General features: G+C 23.6%; 2 protein-coding genes across 4 annotated transcripts; both read left to right on the forward strand.

Annotated features, from left to right (window-relative positions):
- The first annotated feature begins 928 nt into the window (after window positions 1–928).
- Window positions 929–5,566, forward strand: LOC114121046 (uncharacterized). Its single transcript, XM_027983193.2, has 7 exons — window positions 929–1,129; window positions 1,662–1,828; window positions 2,395–2,538; window positions 2,605–2,720; window positions 2,791–2,946; window positions 5,034–5,120; window positions 5,186–5,566. Exons 2-7 carry the CDS (start codon window positions 1,684–1,686, stop codon window positions 5,423–5,425), a joined length of 888 nt encoding a protein of 295 aa, XP_027838994.2. The 5' UTR covers window positions 929–1,129; window positions 1,662–1,683; the 3' UTR covers window positions 5,426–5,566.
- Window positions 5,567–7,651: 2,085 nt separating this feature from the next.
- On the forward strand, window positions 7,652–17,375 carry LOC114121042 (arginine kinase). Of its 3 annotated transcripts, none has more exons than XM_027983186.2 (7): window positions 7,652–7,816; window positions 9,055–9,239; window positions 12,060–12,238; window positions 12,297–12,536; window positions 14,348–14,482; window positions 14,558–14,755; window positions 16,665–17,375. In XM_027983186.2, exons 2-7 carry the CDS (start codon window positions 9,077–9,079, stop codon window positions 16,812–16,814), a joined length of 1,065 nt encoding a protein of 354 aa, XP_027838987.1. In that variant the 5' UTR covers window positions 7,652–7,816; window positions 9,055–9,076; the 3' UTR covers window positions 16,815–17,375. The 3 variants fall into 3 exon arrangements, with proteins under 3 accessions (XP_027838987.1, XP_050058348.1, XP_050058349.1); XM_050202391.1 differs by lacking the exon at window positions 7,652–7,816 and adding an exon at window positions 8,362–8,459; XM_050202392.1 differs by lacking the exon at window positions 7,652–7,816 and adding an exon at window positions 8,384–8,463.
- The last annotated feature ends 1,856 nt before the right edge of the window (window positions 17,376–19,231 follow it).

Raw genomic sequence — 19,231 nt, forward strand, 5'->3', positions numbered from 1 at the left:
TTGCATCTCAGATACTTTCCATGTAGATATATTATAATATAATATATATATATTGTTTTATTGGTTATAAATGTATAACCTATACTTGTATATCACTATATAGGTAAGGATGCACGTATCTTCTATATCTTTTATACCTAGCTAGAATCTACATTATGTCATTATGACTTATGAGTAGCCAGTAGACAACCGTTATTGGCCACTATAAAGGATATTAATATATAATAGGTATATGTAGTAGGTAACTAGTATCTACTTACTTAATTAATAGAAAACTAAAGATAATTTAATAATTGTAACTTTTACAGTTCCGAAAATTAAGATTATTTCATAAACTGTATCAATTCAATATAGTTTATGCAGTCTTATGCTTCCGATAAGTTGGCTATAATATAAGAGATTAGGTACTTATTATAATATTATAAGAAATTTCTTGGACAATATTAAATCAAAAATAATTATTCGTCTTATTATGTATCGACGTAGGTACCTACTAGAATCTAATGGAAGCGAAGTAGTGTATTGTGTTTAAATCAGAATTGTACAATATATTCGATATATATGCTGATGTTAACTTTTGTTTCTGTGTCTATTTTATCATGTTATATTTATTTAACTATATCATATTTCAATATATAAGTACAAGTATTTTACTGTAAACGAATTGTAATATCGTTGAACTCCGTATACCAGATACGAGCTTATAGCTCAGTTGGTATATGTATCAGCCATTATTAATGTATTTTATTGTAATTATATTTAATTGAAATTGTTTTAACTGAATAAATAAATAAAAATAAACAATACTCAACAGCGGTAAAAATTACACTGATTTTTATCTTATCTTTTAAAATATTTATACCTATACCTACTTAGTTACGTCTCTGCAGGTATCAAACTTTTTAGTAGGTATCTTAGTAACTGCACATCTATAAAGTCTATAGTATTATATAATTACTGGTAAATCGTAAAAATATTTTTTACACAAATAGGTGAACTTATTTCAAACTGTTTAAAATAAAGTAGGTATTTAACTTTGCTATGCTGCAGACTCATGTCAATTCAGAATATTACGATTAAAAGTTGTAAACTGAAAATTATTTAATTGGTCCTTACTTCTTATAATCGAGTAAGTGTAATATAGATTTTTATTAATACTCTAACTTGTTAGGACTTAATTTAGAATTTAAACGTACTAGTTTATTTTGTTAGTTACTTTTATAAGTATTTAATTATAACTGTAGGGGTTATAACAGCTCTTCGAGATTTAAGCATTAAGCCTTCAATAAAATATATCGTTAACACAAAATAATACTTATTGATTTTAGATTAACTATTTTTGTTTCATCAACTAAATTTTACCATGTCATTGACTATTATTTAAAATAAATAACTAACAACGTTGTGGATATCCTAAGAATCATATTGTATTTTATTATACAAAGACTTACATATTATTATGATATTTTTTTTCGATCAATTAACTTACGAAAACATAATTTATCCTAAGTAATTAGAAATAGAAATAGATATATATTCAAGGAATAAAATACATTTATTCTAGTATAAATTTTAATTGTCGTTTACTGAAATCATAGTAGGTACCTATATTGTAAAATTTACATCGATTCGTTTCAAAATTTGTTTAATTAATTTTTAAGCACTTTAAGATATTAAATATTAATGATGGAAGTCAATAGAAAAATGGATTTTCTACTGCAGTGTTATGATGAAATAAAGAATACTTTTGAGTTAGTCAATAAATATAATGACCAAGTTTCTGTTAAATACATGAAAAATGTTATTAGATATGAAAATGCATTAAAAGGTGAGTGAATATAATACTATACAACTTTTATATATATTACTTTTATAGTTTTATCCTGTTTAAATATTCAAAATTATATTTTTACTTATTTTATTAACGATGAATTATTTTTCGCTTGAGTAAAAAAATAACAAATAATCACTTATTGTAAATTGTAATACTACTAGTTTTGTTGATCTTGATTTTTTTTTGATGTGTAAACATCTATGCTATTTGTATTGGCACCTGATTGGAGCTATAGACTATTGGCTCTATCGTTTCATAGTAATAGATATCTGATCGATGACTCAATTTTTTTGTTAAATCAGTGCATTTGGTAATTTTTAAGATAGGTAAGAAATGTTTCTAATTATTTTATTTTAAAATGTACATATAATATTTAAACCTAATTTAATTATAATATGCTCATGAGTTAATTAAAATTTATCTACGTAATAAGATTTTTTTCAAATGTTTAGTGATGTAGATACCTTCTTGAATTATATTTTAATTCTCCGATAAAAAACAATAGTCTGTATTAAAAAGGCTTTTATTAAAAGTGTAAAGAATCTTGATTGTTTGTATAGAAATGGATAATCTAAAACAAGAAAATAAAAAATTAGAAGACTATATTTCAGAAATTAAAAATTATAATGAAATGATTGAGAAAATTATACAAGAAAATGACTGTTTACAAATGGTTTATGAAAAAAATGTTTCTACAATATCCAGCAAGTTTACTAGTTCATATAATTCTTTTTAAGTTTTGATAATGATTTTATTATATTTTTTTTTAGAACTTAAAGAAGAAATGTTCAACAGTAATCAAGTACCGTTTGATAAATTATTACCCTTGGATCTAGATAATGACTTTTTGGGGTTTGATTCAGTTTCAGTAACAGCATCGAAATCTGTACCTATCTATGTTTTAGATTTTTAAATATTTATGTATAAATACAATTTTTGAAAAATCCCTTTTATAGGAAATGCAAATAGATCCTCAATATGAATCATATGGAAGCCTTTATCATAAAATACAAAACGATTCTACTGACTTCCATAACACTGTTACTTTTTTATTTGATGCAATGAAACAGACAAATTTGACAATTGAAACAGAAATAGATTATCTTAAGTCAGTAAGTATATTTTGCGTTGACTCTATTTATTTGAGACTTAATCTTGAAGAGTCGTAATAATGTTAATGTATTTGCTACTGGTTAATAAAAAGAACATGTACTTGCATTTTAATTCAATCTATAGATTTATATATAACCTTTTAAGAGGACGCTAAACCCGCATGTATTGTCTCTGTCTATAATAAAAATACAATATTTTCATTCAGTAGAACCAATTTTGTGTGTTTAGCTTAAATATTAGAGTTAAATGACTTATTATCAAACTTAAAGGTCAGAGTATTATCTATGTTATATCGTTAGGTTTTTACGAAATTTTAAATTTTAAATGAGTTGTGAGCATTTTTAAATATTAATATTATACATACTCATAGCTCGTTTAAAAATTAAAATATCGTAAAAAACCAACGAGAGATAATGTTCTTATCTTTAAGTTTGAATATTAGAATTATTTGATTTAAATTAGTTGAAGTGATATAGGTATCATGACTCCCAGAATAGGAATAGAGGTGTCATTGAAAATGTGTGATTGTAACTTGTCTCTCAGAATAATTTTTTAAATGAGATATTCAATTATTTCTTTGTCTAGTTAATATTTAGCCCTTTTTATGCCGTAATTTTCATATTCATCATTTTGGCTCATAATAGGTGTTCAATTAAATTGGTTGTAGTATATAAATCATTATCACCACTTTAAAGTTTGTACAATTGTACGCTTTTACTATACAATTATTAAAAGGTTCAAGAATATTATGCATTTATGCCACAATTCACATATAATACCAGTTTTTAAATGCTTGAGAACTTAATTTAATTTCCCGCTTGTTGTCGACTTAATAGTAGTTAATAATTAAAACGAAATATACTTTTAAGCACCAGCCATTTTATGATCAAACTTACTTAGATTGTAAATAACAGATCTAAATTCCTAAATTCTAAATGAAATCTATAGATTTTAAAATTTCTTAATACAAAAAAATGCCAATCATTCTAGAGGCTGATCCTTAATTTTACACCAAATTTTCATAATACTGAGATTATTACTTAATATTGTGTGTAAAAAAACAAATATGTATATAAAATTCCTTCAATCCTTAATATGAATGAAAATATTTACTTGTAAAAAAAAAAGCAATTTAAATTTTGAAAATAAAATACTCGAAAATTTTTAATTTTCTTCTTAGGATTTAATACTTATTATTTATTATTAGTGTACTGAGAAATGTATACGGTAGGTATATTATAATTTTTTTTTTAATTAATGACTTATTATGAATTATATTTAATGTTTTATGAAAAATAAAAATAAAATTATAGACATTTATTAATTTTATATTTGATCTTCTAAAAACATAGGGCCTTGAAAATCTTAAATTCTAGTCTGATTTTATAAATAATTAAACAAACAGTCCATAACTATAGTACTAAAAGAAAAAATTCAGTCATGTCTTTTTTCAGTACTTTAGTCTTGAATAAGCAATTATATTTCTACTTTTGCATTTTTTTTCATATTTATATATATATTTCATCTGTTTTCCAATTGTACAATTAAACTGTTTATAATATTTCATTATATTTTATGCTGTTGTATATTTTTATCTGTGTAAACCATATAATTAAATTGTTCTTAATATGCTATTTTAACTCTCTACCACCACCACAAATATGTGCTTAAAGATAGTAGATATTTTATTATATATTATATATTATAGTGTAAGTTTGTAACTAAACTGTATTTGTATTTAAAAAAAAAAACAACAGTTATATTTACGAGTTACATCCACTTATAAACATTTCGTAACTAAATGATTATTTTTGACATTAGTACAATATTATAATTATTATAATTAATTGTAAATTATTTTTTTTTAATTTTAATTTTCTTTTTTTTATTACTATAACAAAGATGATAAGAGTCTCAAATCTAATTTTTGTACTAATGGAATATAATACATAAAAGTATAAAACTAAAAGGTATAAACTAGTTTATATTTTATAATAGATCGCCTATGATATAATATTATGTAAATGTTAAAAATAACAAAACAGTATTAGTATTGTTATAAATATTTTTTTTTTCCATAAAAAAGGTTACCAATCAAACAACTGAAACAGTCGAAGTAATAAAAAAACTATTAAATAGAATTTTGCGAAATGACCAAGATGCCAAACAAGAAGTAATATAAATAATAAAAATATATAAATTATGTAAACGAAACTTATTTAGTCATGTATTTTACAGCTGATAAAAAAACGATGTATTTTGGGACGAATTAAACTGGATAGTTCTTGTCATTTGGCTGTATTAAAGTTGGAGTTGAAATCACTGGGAAATCGTCAAAAAATTAAAATACCTACTTACACATACAATAATTATTCTTCTTGGTATTTGAAAAAACTTAACGTACAACGTTTATTTCGTATATGGAGCAATATGATCATCAAGACTGTTAATATGTCCATAGACAAAACTAACAACTAAATTTTAGATATTGTTATGTCACCAGATTTAGTTTAGTTGTTATACATTTTACTATACATAATTTATATACATTTTATTAAGTTTGAGAATTATATTCAATTATTTATAGCAGAACGAATAAAGTTTTCTTTGATAGGAAAATATTAGACATTTTTACTTCTGACCGCATAAAGAGCTAACTATATCTGAATTTTTACAAAAACCATCCCTAAAATTGAAAATCAAAGCACTTTTACTGTTCCAAAAGATGATGAATCAAAAGTTAATTACAAGAATAAATTATATATTATTTATAGTATTATAATGATTAAATATTAATATTAATGATATAATAAATACAATGTTTTAAAAAATAAAATAAATTTATCTACATTAATACTAACAGTAAAATGAATTACTTTAAATATTATTTTAACATTATTAAATAAACTTTCATTAATATTGGTTGACAGAACTGTTTTTTGTAAACAATAATTTATCATTGAATTCAAATATAACAAACAAAAAAAAATATATATACAATGATGAGGTACACTTGACATATACTAACTGTATAGCTATAGCTATAGCAGATTGGTTACCTATATTTTCCTTATTTTAAATATTTTAAATTTTGTTATGTTTAAAAAACGGATTTATAAAATATTATTATTAATTTAATATCTTATTCCAATAATTGTCTTTAGTACCTAATTTGTATTAGGTTTGCTTATTATATAAAAACAAGGTTGTGGCGAGGGGGTTCAAACCTCTCCACTGAAATGATAAGTTTTTATTATTATATTATTATAATTTTATATTTTATTACATGATATAATATGTTTATACTCAAAATCCCTCCAAAATATTATTTTGCTGGCTTTAGCCTTGTATCAAAATAAATTATTTCAAAATTCATCGAATATAGACAGTGTTTATTTAAATATTATATTAGGTACCTACACAATTTTCGTAATTGATTGAAAATTATATCATTAATTGAATAATTAAATTAAAATAAAATAATATAATTAATAATTAATAATAATATATATAATTAATATTTAAATTTAGTTTTTGCTGATTTTTTTTATTTCAAATATTCTATTTTATGATTCTAAGTAGAAAAGTTCTAATATACCTTTAAATGCATTATGCCATTATGTCTGTATCTGCAAAAATGAATACTATTCATAACTAAGCATTGTGAAGAAAAATATTTGTATGTAAATTGCTACCTATTATTAGGTATTTTTATTTATTATTTTAGCGGATAAATGGAGAGAAAGAAAAAAATATGTATAGTGTATGTATAAATATACATGTCAGTAGTAAGTACATACAATAAGTATAATAATTGGTAATAATACTATTAAATTACGATAGGGACAGTAAGAAAAAAATGGTTACAGTTTACTATTATTTATATAACTAATTAAAGTATTCAATACGTCTATTACTAACTTTTTAACTATAACAGTTGTAGAGTAAGCGATCTAAGTAGCAATAATTTATCCTATAAATATTTATTTTGAAAGTTTTGTGAAATAATTGTTGAATTTTATCCTCGATTAATGTAATTTATTTTATTGAAATAAACGTAATTTACAGGAACAAATAATTTATTTTTAAAGTGTTTCAATGTAATATAATATGAATATTGAGTACATTATGTTAAGTTTACAAGGCTACACGGCTATTTCGATTTTAGATGTTTGTGGATTTACTAATATTTTCTATACTGGAACCTTTAAGGCTTAAGTTGTTTTGTTATAAATCATTAACATGTGATAATTTATTAGTACCTTAATTCCTTATAAATATTATATTACTGTTTAGGCACTTTGAAATGATTAAAAAAAAATTAAGCTTATTAAACCAACCAATACAACGAGGCAAAATATTACTTGTCACCGTTTATAAAAAAGTTATACTATATAGTTTACTCACGTTTTATATTTATTTTAAACGCCATAAAAAATCAATTCAATTACTTATCTATAGGAAAATGAATCATCATTGTATAGTAAAAGGGTCAATAATAACCTAAATATAAATTTCCAATTTTCAAAATATTTCAATTGAATATCAAATTGTTACAGGTAAGTTATATCATCATACATTTAACTATTTAAAAAGTATTTAAAAAAAATTGTTTAATACTACATAGAGATGGTATTTTCACTAATATTGTTATAATAAAACAAAATTTTGTATCGATACTATATTACGCCTAGTTGTGAGCGCTGCTTAAAGCGCATGGCTTTGCCAGACTTTGTCGGGAGGAAACTAAAGGCCGCAGGTCTGTTAGCGACGATAAAGCTCCCCAATATCAAAATATATCGCTTACGGTACACTTCACCTGAGCGAGTGTTTCAAATTTGCTACTATATTTAAAAATCTAAAGAAGACGTAAGTAAATAATTCAATAAGACATTATACCTAGTTATTTATCATTTTATTTCTATTTTAATATTGTTTAGTATATTTTACTCAAAATAAATTTATATACATTTTATGATTAATTTAGTGGACAGTTTGACTACACCCAGAAGTATTGTAATTACGTTAAATTTTTCTTTGATTATTAACTCAATGAAGTACCTAAAGAAATTAATTTCATATATTTTTTTTTAAATTAAAATTATTATAAATGTTATTAATGCTTTTAAATACAATAATTTATTTCGTATACATTTTAATATTTTACTAAGATAAATAAGGGGATACTAATTAAATATTAATTTACAGTTAATTATCAACATAAATATTCATATTTTATATTCATAATTAGAAATAGCGAAATAACTTTTTACAGTTTCGGTATAATACTTTATTGAAAATCTATACAATGTCCACTATAATAATTAATAGTAATTAGTAATACGATAATTTATTTTTCAATATTATTTTACTATTCTTATTCATTATTGTTACCATAGTGCTTTACATTTTCCGTTTTTATTTGTAATAAATGTAAACATATAAGATCTAATATACCATTTATTAAAATAAAATAGAATTAAGAAACCAACAAACGTCAATACTTTTTTTAGTAAGTAAGTTTAAATAAGCAATTAAATCTTTAAGTGCTCAAATGGATAAAATATAAATACATATTATAGTTTATTTATTTAATCAAATATTTAAAAACTATTCCAAAATTATTGTACTGGTAAAATACTTTTGTTGATGGTTATTTTTGTTTAAAATCAATTAAATTGGAGGAAATAAATAAAAATTAAAAATAATTAGTATAGGTATATTGAGCTAATAAAACAAGATAATTATTTAATTAAATAATTTATTAAAACAATATTTCAGTATTTTTAATAATACCTACATAAAAACTTAAATACTATATCATACTTATATACACCGATAAAAGTATTGGTAATAAAATATAATTTTTCAGTCAAAATTGTATTTAAAAATAATGCGAGTCGAGTCATTTTTGAAAAAATAATTTGTGATACAAAGATGAAATTATAAACAATGTATACCTACTCTGCTTTGACTTCCAAAATTGGGTCATATTTTAAGGAAATTAACGTATTTTTAATTGTAGATATTTGTTTAAAAATTAAAACGTTTTATAAAATTTAATATAAAGAACTGCTATTTTTTTTTTTAATTTATTAAAAATTTAGATTTTTTTCTTTATTCGTCAACATGGATCCCGCAGTAATAGCAAAATTGGAAGAAGGTTGGTGTTCACTATACTCCTCTGATAGCAAATCTTTGCTAAAGAAATATCTGACAAAAGAGGTACTAGATGACTTAATGAACAAAAAGACAAAATTTGGATCCACGCTTTTGGATTGTGTTCAGTCTGGTAAGCCCATGCTCAAAATAATTTATAAAATATAATATAACGTCATTATAATTATCAAATAAGTAAGCGTAATTGTATGCTAAAAATAAACTACATATTTAAAACTATTTAATAATCGTCGTATTTATAGGTATTGAAGTTACGATACTAATGTATACGAGTATAAATGTTAAAAAAAAATGGAAAGTTAAACATATTATTTGCATTATATCGGCAAATGCAGTACGATCATAGTTATGATGAATCTATACGAATTAGTTTAAAATAAATAATATAACCTGTAACTATATATGAACATATTATTATGGTATACAGTACTTAAAAACAAACTTTTAGATAAATTATTTTAAAAATTAGGTTGTTAGGTTTTATAACTTACCTATATATAATTTTAAAAATTGTTTAAAATTGTACATAATGAGTTTACTATACACATCAATGTAATATAAAATAAATATTTTGAGTATTATAAATTATTAAAACATATCATAGTATTTTTTTCAACTGCTCGTATGATATTGTTGTAATGAAGAATTATGTATTAACTACCTTTATTTTGTTATATTAGTGTTAGGTTACTATTCGATTATAGTAAGAAGTAACACTATATTTTAAGAGTTGGGTAAACAATTTTATATTCCATATTATAATATGTCTGTCGAATTTTCGATGTACCTAATTTTTTTAGTTTCATTTATTTTTATTCAAAGTAGTACCAATGGACATTTTTTTGATCAAGTCATGCTGATTTTTTATCTTAATTAAATTTAATACGTATTGTGTGATCTTTCAAAAATATTTATATTTTATTTTTTGATTAAAAAAAATATATTTTTCTATTAAGTTATAAAATAATCAAATTACGTAGTCTAATACTTATTCAAATATAGGTAAAAAAAAATGTGATTGTATAACAAATAAGTACATTAATTGTATTTTTTAGTTTAACTTGAATAGTTATAAAATAGTTCACAAATCATAGGCAAAAATTATGGGTATTCTTTTTTTTATAACATAAGAAAATTTACGAGTTATAATTTTTAATTAATATTGTTTTTACAAATTGGAGTAAGTACTAATACGTAGTCATTTCAAATTAAATTAAATATTTTTTTACGTTTGACGTATTTCGGTCTCTCGATTATATTTAGAACATTTGCTGTCAATCATGTATCCTTTAGACACCGATTTGGCAACGCCCCTGTCACTATAATATAGGGTAAATGAAAAAAAAATTTTCAAAATAATAATCTTTTCCAACAATGATTAATGACACGAGTAAATAAAGCGCATAACAACGTTTCCATTGTCGGCACTCTCCGAAAACGTATATACACTTTTTTTTGTTGTCGGGGATGTCGCGCTTTAAAATGTAGGTCACTGGGAATTCGAGCTAGACTGCTTGACGCCCCCAGGATCAATATCCCGGATTCTGAATTCAGCATCACTGCTAACAAAAACCTCCTCCCACCCATTGCAACACTTACCTGCATTAATGTTCAAGGTCAGCATTATGTATGTATTTCCGATAATTTGTAAGTTATAAATCAAGACTAAATAATTTAAAAGGATTGTTGTAAATTAAACATAGATAAATATCGTATGTATTAAATAATTTCAAGTAAATCTTAAAATAAAAAAAAAACAAAAAAAAACGTTATTTTAAAAAGAATTAAAAACTCAAAACAGGGAAGACGAAGATATAGATAACAGTAGAATACACAAGTACAAAAAGTGTATGCACTATTCAGTCAAGTATATTTTCACTTTTTCAGTTTTTTTTTGTTCTTTTTTCGTTTTGTTAATTGTTTGAACTTTGAAAAAATAAGGTACTTATAACAGTTTAACACATTATAAGGTACATAATATATTTTCTTCAATTGTCTAAAAATAATGATTAATAAGGGGGGAGGGCTATGTAATGACCAATTTTGCCTTATCCGTGTTACATTTGTGTGAAAACTAAATTATTTACTTATAATAGTAGGTATTATCTATATTATCATTTACAGCGCGTGTGAATTTGTTTTCAATCTGTTATGGTAGTGGATGTTCTATAACCTATAATATTAAATGATCTCGCATGAACAAGTCAGTAGTTACACAAAATATTAAGAAAAGACGTCGTGAATAATCTTATTTAACATTTTCAAAGAACCAATTATTGATGTTTTGAATTTATATCAGAATACAAATTTGAGATCAGTAGATCCACCTATATTGCATTTTTTAAATTTAAAATTCAACAAAAATGTATTATTTTTATTTTTAAATTATTATTACGTGGCACTTGTTATTTTTTAGCTTGTTAATTGAGAATAATATATTATGTTGACAAAATAATAAGATAGTAATAAGAATCATTTTTATTTATTCAATAATTAAATAAAAGAATAATAAATAGCAAATTACATTTCTATTGAATATTTGGATAAATAATATTGTTACAATTAAGATAAACAAAAATAATAATAAATAAATTATGATTTATGTACTATATTAAATAATAGAATACAAAGTATTATGGAACATAAGTAGTTATGGTACTCTATCATAACAAAACAATTAATAAACAGATTTTAAAAATAAATGCATGCAAAATTCACACAAAAAAAGAATATTTTAATTTTTAACGATATAAATACATAGGTATATTAGATATTTTATTCGTAGAGATTGTTTATAATTATAATACTACATTTAATATTTTTATTTAATGATGATAACAATGTTATTATTTTTTCAAAACTTATTTATTATTTTCCTGTTTTTTAAGTAACTTAATTATTATTTTTACTTGATTACACTCATATATTTAAGGATTTGAAAACCATGATTCGGGAGTTGGTATTTATGCTCCTGATGCTGATGCGTACACAGTGTTTGCGCCAATTTTTGATCCGATCATCGAGGACTACCATAAAGGATTCAAGTCTACGGATAAACATCCTGCAAAAAATTGGGGTGACGTGAACACACTCGGTGATCTGGATCCAGAAGTAATATTTCGTTAACAAACATAAATTAAAAATTAACATTTTTGTGGTTTATCGATAGTGCAAGTATATAATTTCTACGAGGGTACGTTGTGGCCGTTCACTAGAAGGCTATCCATTTAATCCATTATTGACTGAACAGCAGTACAAGGAGATAGAGGATAAGGTTTCTTCCACGCTCAAGGGGCTCTGTGGCGAATTGAAAGGAGAGTTTTATCCTTTAACTGGCATGTCCAAAGATGTACAGCAAAAATTAATCGATGACCATTTTCTATTTAAAGAAGGGGACCGATTTCTACAGGTGCGTGCTATTAATCATTATTATAGATACATAGCACATTTGGTAATATGAATATATACAAAGTATAATAAAATATGAAATTGTAATTTTTTTTGAAGGGTATAAATAAATATATATCAAAAATATTCGATGCACGTATTATAATTAAACCTAATCAAATTAAAAAAAAAAAAAATGTTTGATTCAAAATTATTTGTCACGTTCTGTCTAAATATATTAGAATATAATAATTTTTGTTATGTAACAATAATAATTGTTTATAATTTATAGATTTGGCATTTATTTTTACTATCTTTTTAAATTAAAATTAATAATAGCAACATTATTTATTTATGTTTTATACTGTTTAGGGTTTGGAACATATGATTAAAATTTTTATCAGATTATCGTAAAAGAAAAAGAAATAACTATGTATAATATTACATTTATTATAATGTAGGTAATGAAGTTAGGTATATACCTAAAGACATCGGTGTTAATAATACATAATAAATGAAGTAACTTAAATGTTGATAATTTAGTATAATGGATTAAGTTATAAATATTACATCTTCCAATTATAATTTTTAATAAATTACAAATTTGTATGTTTAAATTTTTGTGAAAAGTACCTATCTTAATATTTGGTTAGCATGTTAGTGATCACGTTTTATATTGGATGTAATAAACTTATAATTCTTAGTTAAATAAATAAAATTTATACAAACATTAAATAAACATTTAAAATTTAAAAACACCTATTGACTAATAGTTATTATATTTTGATATATAATAATATGCTTATATAATATAATATATAGTACAGCTCTAAACGTGTATAGTGCATAAAAAATTGCCTATACTTAACTCCTTTAATACGTTCATTTGTAAAACCTCATTTATAAGTTAAACTTACAATAATAATATAATCGCGTTATAACTTATAATATAAAATAGTTAATACATTTTTATATTTATTAATAATATAAACATTTATTTTAAATATAATGTTTATAAGATTGTCTGTTATTTTATGTTTCCACTAACTGTGATTGTAAAATATTATCAAACATAATAATATAACAAGACAATTTTTGCAATCCGAAACATACCTGAATTTGTGAATGTTATTTACAAATAGATCTCAATGACTATTTGGTATTTATTATAATATAATTTAAAAATTTAAATGATTCCCCATTTCCCCAATATACTGAAATAATATTTTAGATAAGATAAATTTTCGTTCATATATCACCTTGTGATAATCTGCAGTATTACAATAATATGTTTTATAATACGTGTCCTTATAGGAATTACGAGGAGTGGTAGAAGGATAATACATATAGGTACAATGCACTACAATATAATTTTGGTAAACGAATCTTAAACATACATTTTATTAATAATTCAATGTTGGCACATAATATTATTTTTAACTCTAACATTTTTGTTTTAAATTATAGAGTCTATAAGGGGTGGCCAGCGAGAGAGACTCGCGAGCCACCAAACATATAAATAAATATGGAAGAGCCAAAATGTAAAAAAAAGGTCATACGGTATATGATACATAAATTCATATTAAAAAATTTTTTTTGTAAAAATGTTACTATAAGATGCGAGCCGCATGCGGCTCGCGAGACGCGGTTTAGCCACCCTTGTTATAGACCATTAAACTATTATACGTATACGTAGGTATCCACATTTTAATTTAAAAAACACCCAATTAATATGTATTTTTGTTTTATTACACAAAAGGTAACCTATATCAATTAGGTACTATTATTTACTATTTTATAATATAATATATAATATTATTGATGTTAATATAGGCTGCTAATGCTTCGCGATTCTGGCCAACTGGTCGTGGTATATTCCATAATGAGAACAAAACATTCCTTGTTTGGTGCAATGAGGAAGATCATTTAAGGCTCATATCGATGCAACAAGGAGGAAATTTGGGAGAGGTTATTTAATTGTTATATAATTTTTTAAATGTATAATTATGTAGTTATTAAACAAGCGTCAATTATTGTTCACAGGTATATACAAGGCTCGTAACAGCAGTAAACGATGTGGAAAAAAGACTTCCGTTTTCGCATCACAACCGTTTGGGCTTTTTAACATTCTGTCCAACGAACTTAGGGACAACTATCCGTGCATCAGTTCATATTCAGCTGCCTAAATTAGCTGCGGACAAAGCTAAATTGGAAGAAATTGCTGGAAGATATAATCTTCAAGTAATAATATAAGTTACACATTAGAATAAAATTAATAGTATTTGTAACTTAGGTTAGTTTCATACTTGAAGCTCACTTAAAAAGGGGACTTAAAAATGTTAATTTGAATATTTATTATTCCTCAAAATATCATAACCCCTTTCTTACTCTTAAAAAATCAAAGTAATTTATTTAATGAGAGATTTATCTTTTAATATTTAGATCTTATTTTCTTATAATAAATAAAAAGTAAGAAACAGATCAATATTTTCTCAAAGTAATCTTTTTTTAATTTGAAACACAATTTATGATTGCTTGGACTTTTGCTTCAATACCGTTGTTCCTAAAGTACGAGTAAATTAAAAATAATTAAACGCCCAAACCTGTTAGTTTACATAAAACTGGCCTGATATCCTTATCATTACATTTTAGAAACACTAATAATAAAAAAATTATCAATATGTTAAGGATAATAAATTACTTATGAAATCACTCCTACTAAAAAATCCACGGTTGACGTATCAATGTCTCATACACGCCACTAGTTTTGGTATTCGATTTAACGTTTGATATGAGTGATATGACTGAGATATCAAATTAAAGAGAAGATTTAAATCTATATCATCGTTATCGATTTTGACCGGAGTAATGAAAGTTACAATGAAGTTATTTTTAAAACATCATATAATATAAAAAACATCTTTTTGTGTTATTTATAAATAGTTAAAAATGTTTTTCGATTTATTTACGTTTAAATTTTAATTTGTGAGTAATAATATTCATACTTTAGTTTTAAGTGTTTTCATAGATTCTCTTTGCAAAAATTATTAATAATAAATTAAATGTAGATAATTTGTACCTACAGTTATTTTTTATAAGTGTTTGAAATTAAAATTTGAACATAAGCTATTTAAAAAAAAAGTTAATCAAATTTTGATAATTTCGATTGTTTTTAGTTTTTTTTCTTATAAATATACCTAGATAAAAAATGTAGGTACTTGGTTAGAAAGCTTAAAAAGTAAATACAAGATTCCAAATTATTTTTTCTTGATTTAAAATTATCAAAAATACTAATTTATGATTTTTTTTTTTTAAATTGTTTGAAGTTTTAATTACTAAAACGTGTAAATTGTTTTATAGTTAAAAGTGTATGACATGAGTAAATTTTGAAAAGGTAATAGAAGATTTCTTGTAAGTTTTGCATAAAGAAAATAAAAAATCTAAAAAATACAAATTTACAATATTTATTTATAAATATTTCAAGTTCAAATCCAACAAAATTAAATAAATAAAGAAAAACTATGATTTTATTCTTTGTTAAAAAATTTAACTATTAAATAATTAATACCTATAATTAATTACTTGAAACTTTTTGATAATGCCTATATTATTCTTTATTATATACAATAACATTTTTCAAAATATTTAGATTAAATTTAAACTATTGACTATTACTTATATATGCCTCAAATCTATTCACATCTTGGCATATCGCTACTTTTAAAATCAGACAGGGGCAAATGCCCACCTTTCCCCCTTCACCAAATGACAGCACTGATCGGTGCAATAGATATACCTATATATTTTCCACACACGCATAACCAATACATTTAGTGTACCTACCTATGAAATCAATTATATAACATCATAGGTTACGCTTATCTACCTTAAATATAGCAATTACAAAATTACAATTTAATACATAATATATTGATTTTTTTCAAAACAATTTAAAAAATATATATTGGGTAGGGTACAACCTAGTGTTTTAAATAGAAATCGAATAGTTGGTTTTAATATTATTTTTTAACTTTCAGCCATATACTTATTACCTGGTTATTTCCACTAAGAGAAATGTTATTATTAACAATATTAATTAAATCTAAGATAAATAATAGTAGAAGTTATTAAAAATAGTATTTCATTTTAGGTTAGAGGTACTCGTGGAGAACATACAGATGCAGAAGGCGGAATTTATGATATTTCAAACAAGAGAAGAATGGGTTTGACTGAGTATCAAGCTGTTAAGGAAATGAATGATGGTATAAAAGAACTCATAAAGATCGAGGAACAATTGTAAATTAGAATGTTATAACATTCTACATACATATAGATCTTTTAATTTTAATAAATCTAGTCAAAGAAAAAAAATGTAGTTATTGCTTATTGTTTTCATCGTCGTTACTTTATTTTGCTGGAGCAAAATATTGTTAACGAGGTTATAAAGCTAATACAATGGACATTAATTTATGTAATGCATTTTAATACATTATTATTATATTATACTAATAGACACATATGTGAGTAGATAATATTATAACTACTACAAACTACTAGATTTTTTTTCATTACTTAAAACTATCATAATTTGGATGATAGCTATACATTTTCCCTTAATTTTCGTGTTATACTTACTAACTATCTTCTAGAATATCTTAAATGTTAATTCAATTTTAATGGCTTATAAATATATCATGCAATTTTAAACACGATTAATTTAAATTTACATGATTTTAAAGCTCATTTGTTTAATTCAAGTATTAGGCATATTATATTATGATACTATGTTATTGTATGTTTGGATATTTTAATTGTTAACAAAAATATTGTTGAATAAAATAAACAATGATTGAGTTATTTATATTGTTTTTCAACTGAATTAAATTATAAATTATCAATTTGTCTGTTTAAAATATTAAGATACCTAGCTACACCTATATTCTATATACCAAGTAATTAATAATAAATGTCTAGAGTAGAGCTACAACTCATTTGCGCAAATTTACCTTTTTTACAAATCATTAGCGCACAATTTACGAACAATTAAAACCTTTTTTTCAGAGAAATTTAACCACGTGTAGGGTACATAATCAGCGTGCTTCTCAACATTTTTGAATTGGTCACTGATGGTGGAAAATTAGTATACTCAATACTCATACGACATTTTCATTCACCCTTTATAAGGTTTAGAACTTTCAATCTAATGATATTCTAGTGTTATAGACTGGGGAGTTAAAAATGTCGTTTGAGCTATTTAATGTATTATAACTTCCTTAATAAGCCACCATTTACAATTTTTTCAATTAAAAAAAATAATTTTATCACAATTACAATTATTTTTACAATCAAACCATTAACACGATAAAAATAAATAATATAAGAAAAATATAGTTAATGATAAGTATAATAAATAATTTTAAGTAAGTACCTACATATTTATAATTCATTCATAAGCGTTTAAATTAAAAATGTTAAAATGTCAATTTTTGTAGATTTTTTATCAGAATATATAAATTTTTTTTTTTTTTTTTTAATAATTCTTTCATAGTATATGGGTATTTTATTTATTTTTTTCATGATCAATTATTAAATCAGTATCGATTTAAATTTCTATTAGTACTTGAATAATTTGTAGTGCGTATGAAAATTTTTAGCTCTGTTCGTTGGTTTTTGGGCTATGGTCTGTTTCACTAGTCCATAATTCTGGCCTAAAATTAGCACAAAAATCAATATGATTTTTAATATATTATATAGTCCAAAAAATCTATACTTATGTTGGAGTATGGAGCTATTGAAATTATTTCAGTAAATGCTTATGTTACGTTGTTTGGGTTTAAATAAGATTAACTAAAAAAGTATTAAAGCCACCTTCCAATTTATTTCAGAATCAAATTTCGATTTTTTTTTTGCTAATAGGTGAAAATTGATGGGAAACTACGATTGAAAATAAACGTTATGCCATACGGACACCCTATATACACTCAAAATTTTACCTATAAGCTGGTTTTCATTGTTCTCAATTTTGTGCGCAAACGAGTTACCGTAAATTAAAAAAAAAAAAAGCGGGCAAGTGGGTACCATTCTGCTGTACATTAGGGGGTGGGGTGGACCTCGGACTAGGGTAAGTTAAATTTGAATGCAATGATAGGTATCATTGTATACGAAAAACGATTCTGAACGAAGATGATTTGTCAGCCTAGGATATAATTTCCAGTGGTTGGTGAAAAAGGTGGTTTATGTTTTAATGGTCTGAATACACCAAAATTTAAGTTCTTTTATAATTATTGTAAGCTAAACTTATGAAAAATCTTGTATTAAATTTTCAACTCTTAGCTACCTATACAAACATTTTTATGAATTATACCTACAAAATAATTTGCAAATATTCATAATTTTGGCAAATTTTCGTCAAAATTTGAACTTCAAAGTTCAAATGCTAATAAAAGAAAATTGTACCTATGTATTCTTATAATTTTTTAATCATTATATGAATAACATATGAGGAACTTTGTATAAAATTTTCAAGTATTTTGATAGGGCCAAAAAAATTTTATCGACACTTCAAAAAAACTCAAAATATTTTGAAAATTAAATCATGTAAAGAAAATGCTAATCTAAATAGTGTTATAATTTTAATTCTTAGTTATGAACACAAAAATTTTATGATTTTTCAACTTCAAAATTACTTGCAAATTTTCGCGTTTTCGACAGATTTCG

This window comes from Aphis gossypii, chromosome 2, assembly GCF_020184175.1.
Source record: "Aphis gossypii isolate Hap1 chromosome 2, ASM2018417v2, whole genome shotgun sequence".
In the NCBI taxonomy this organism is placed as follows: domain Eukaryota; kingdom Metazoa; phylum Arthropoda; class Insecta; order Hemiptera; family Aphididae; genus Aphis; species Aphis gossypii.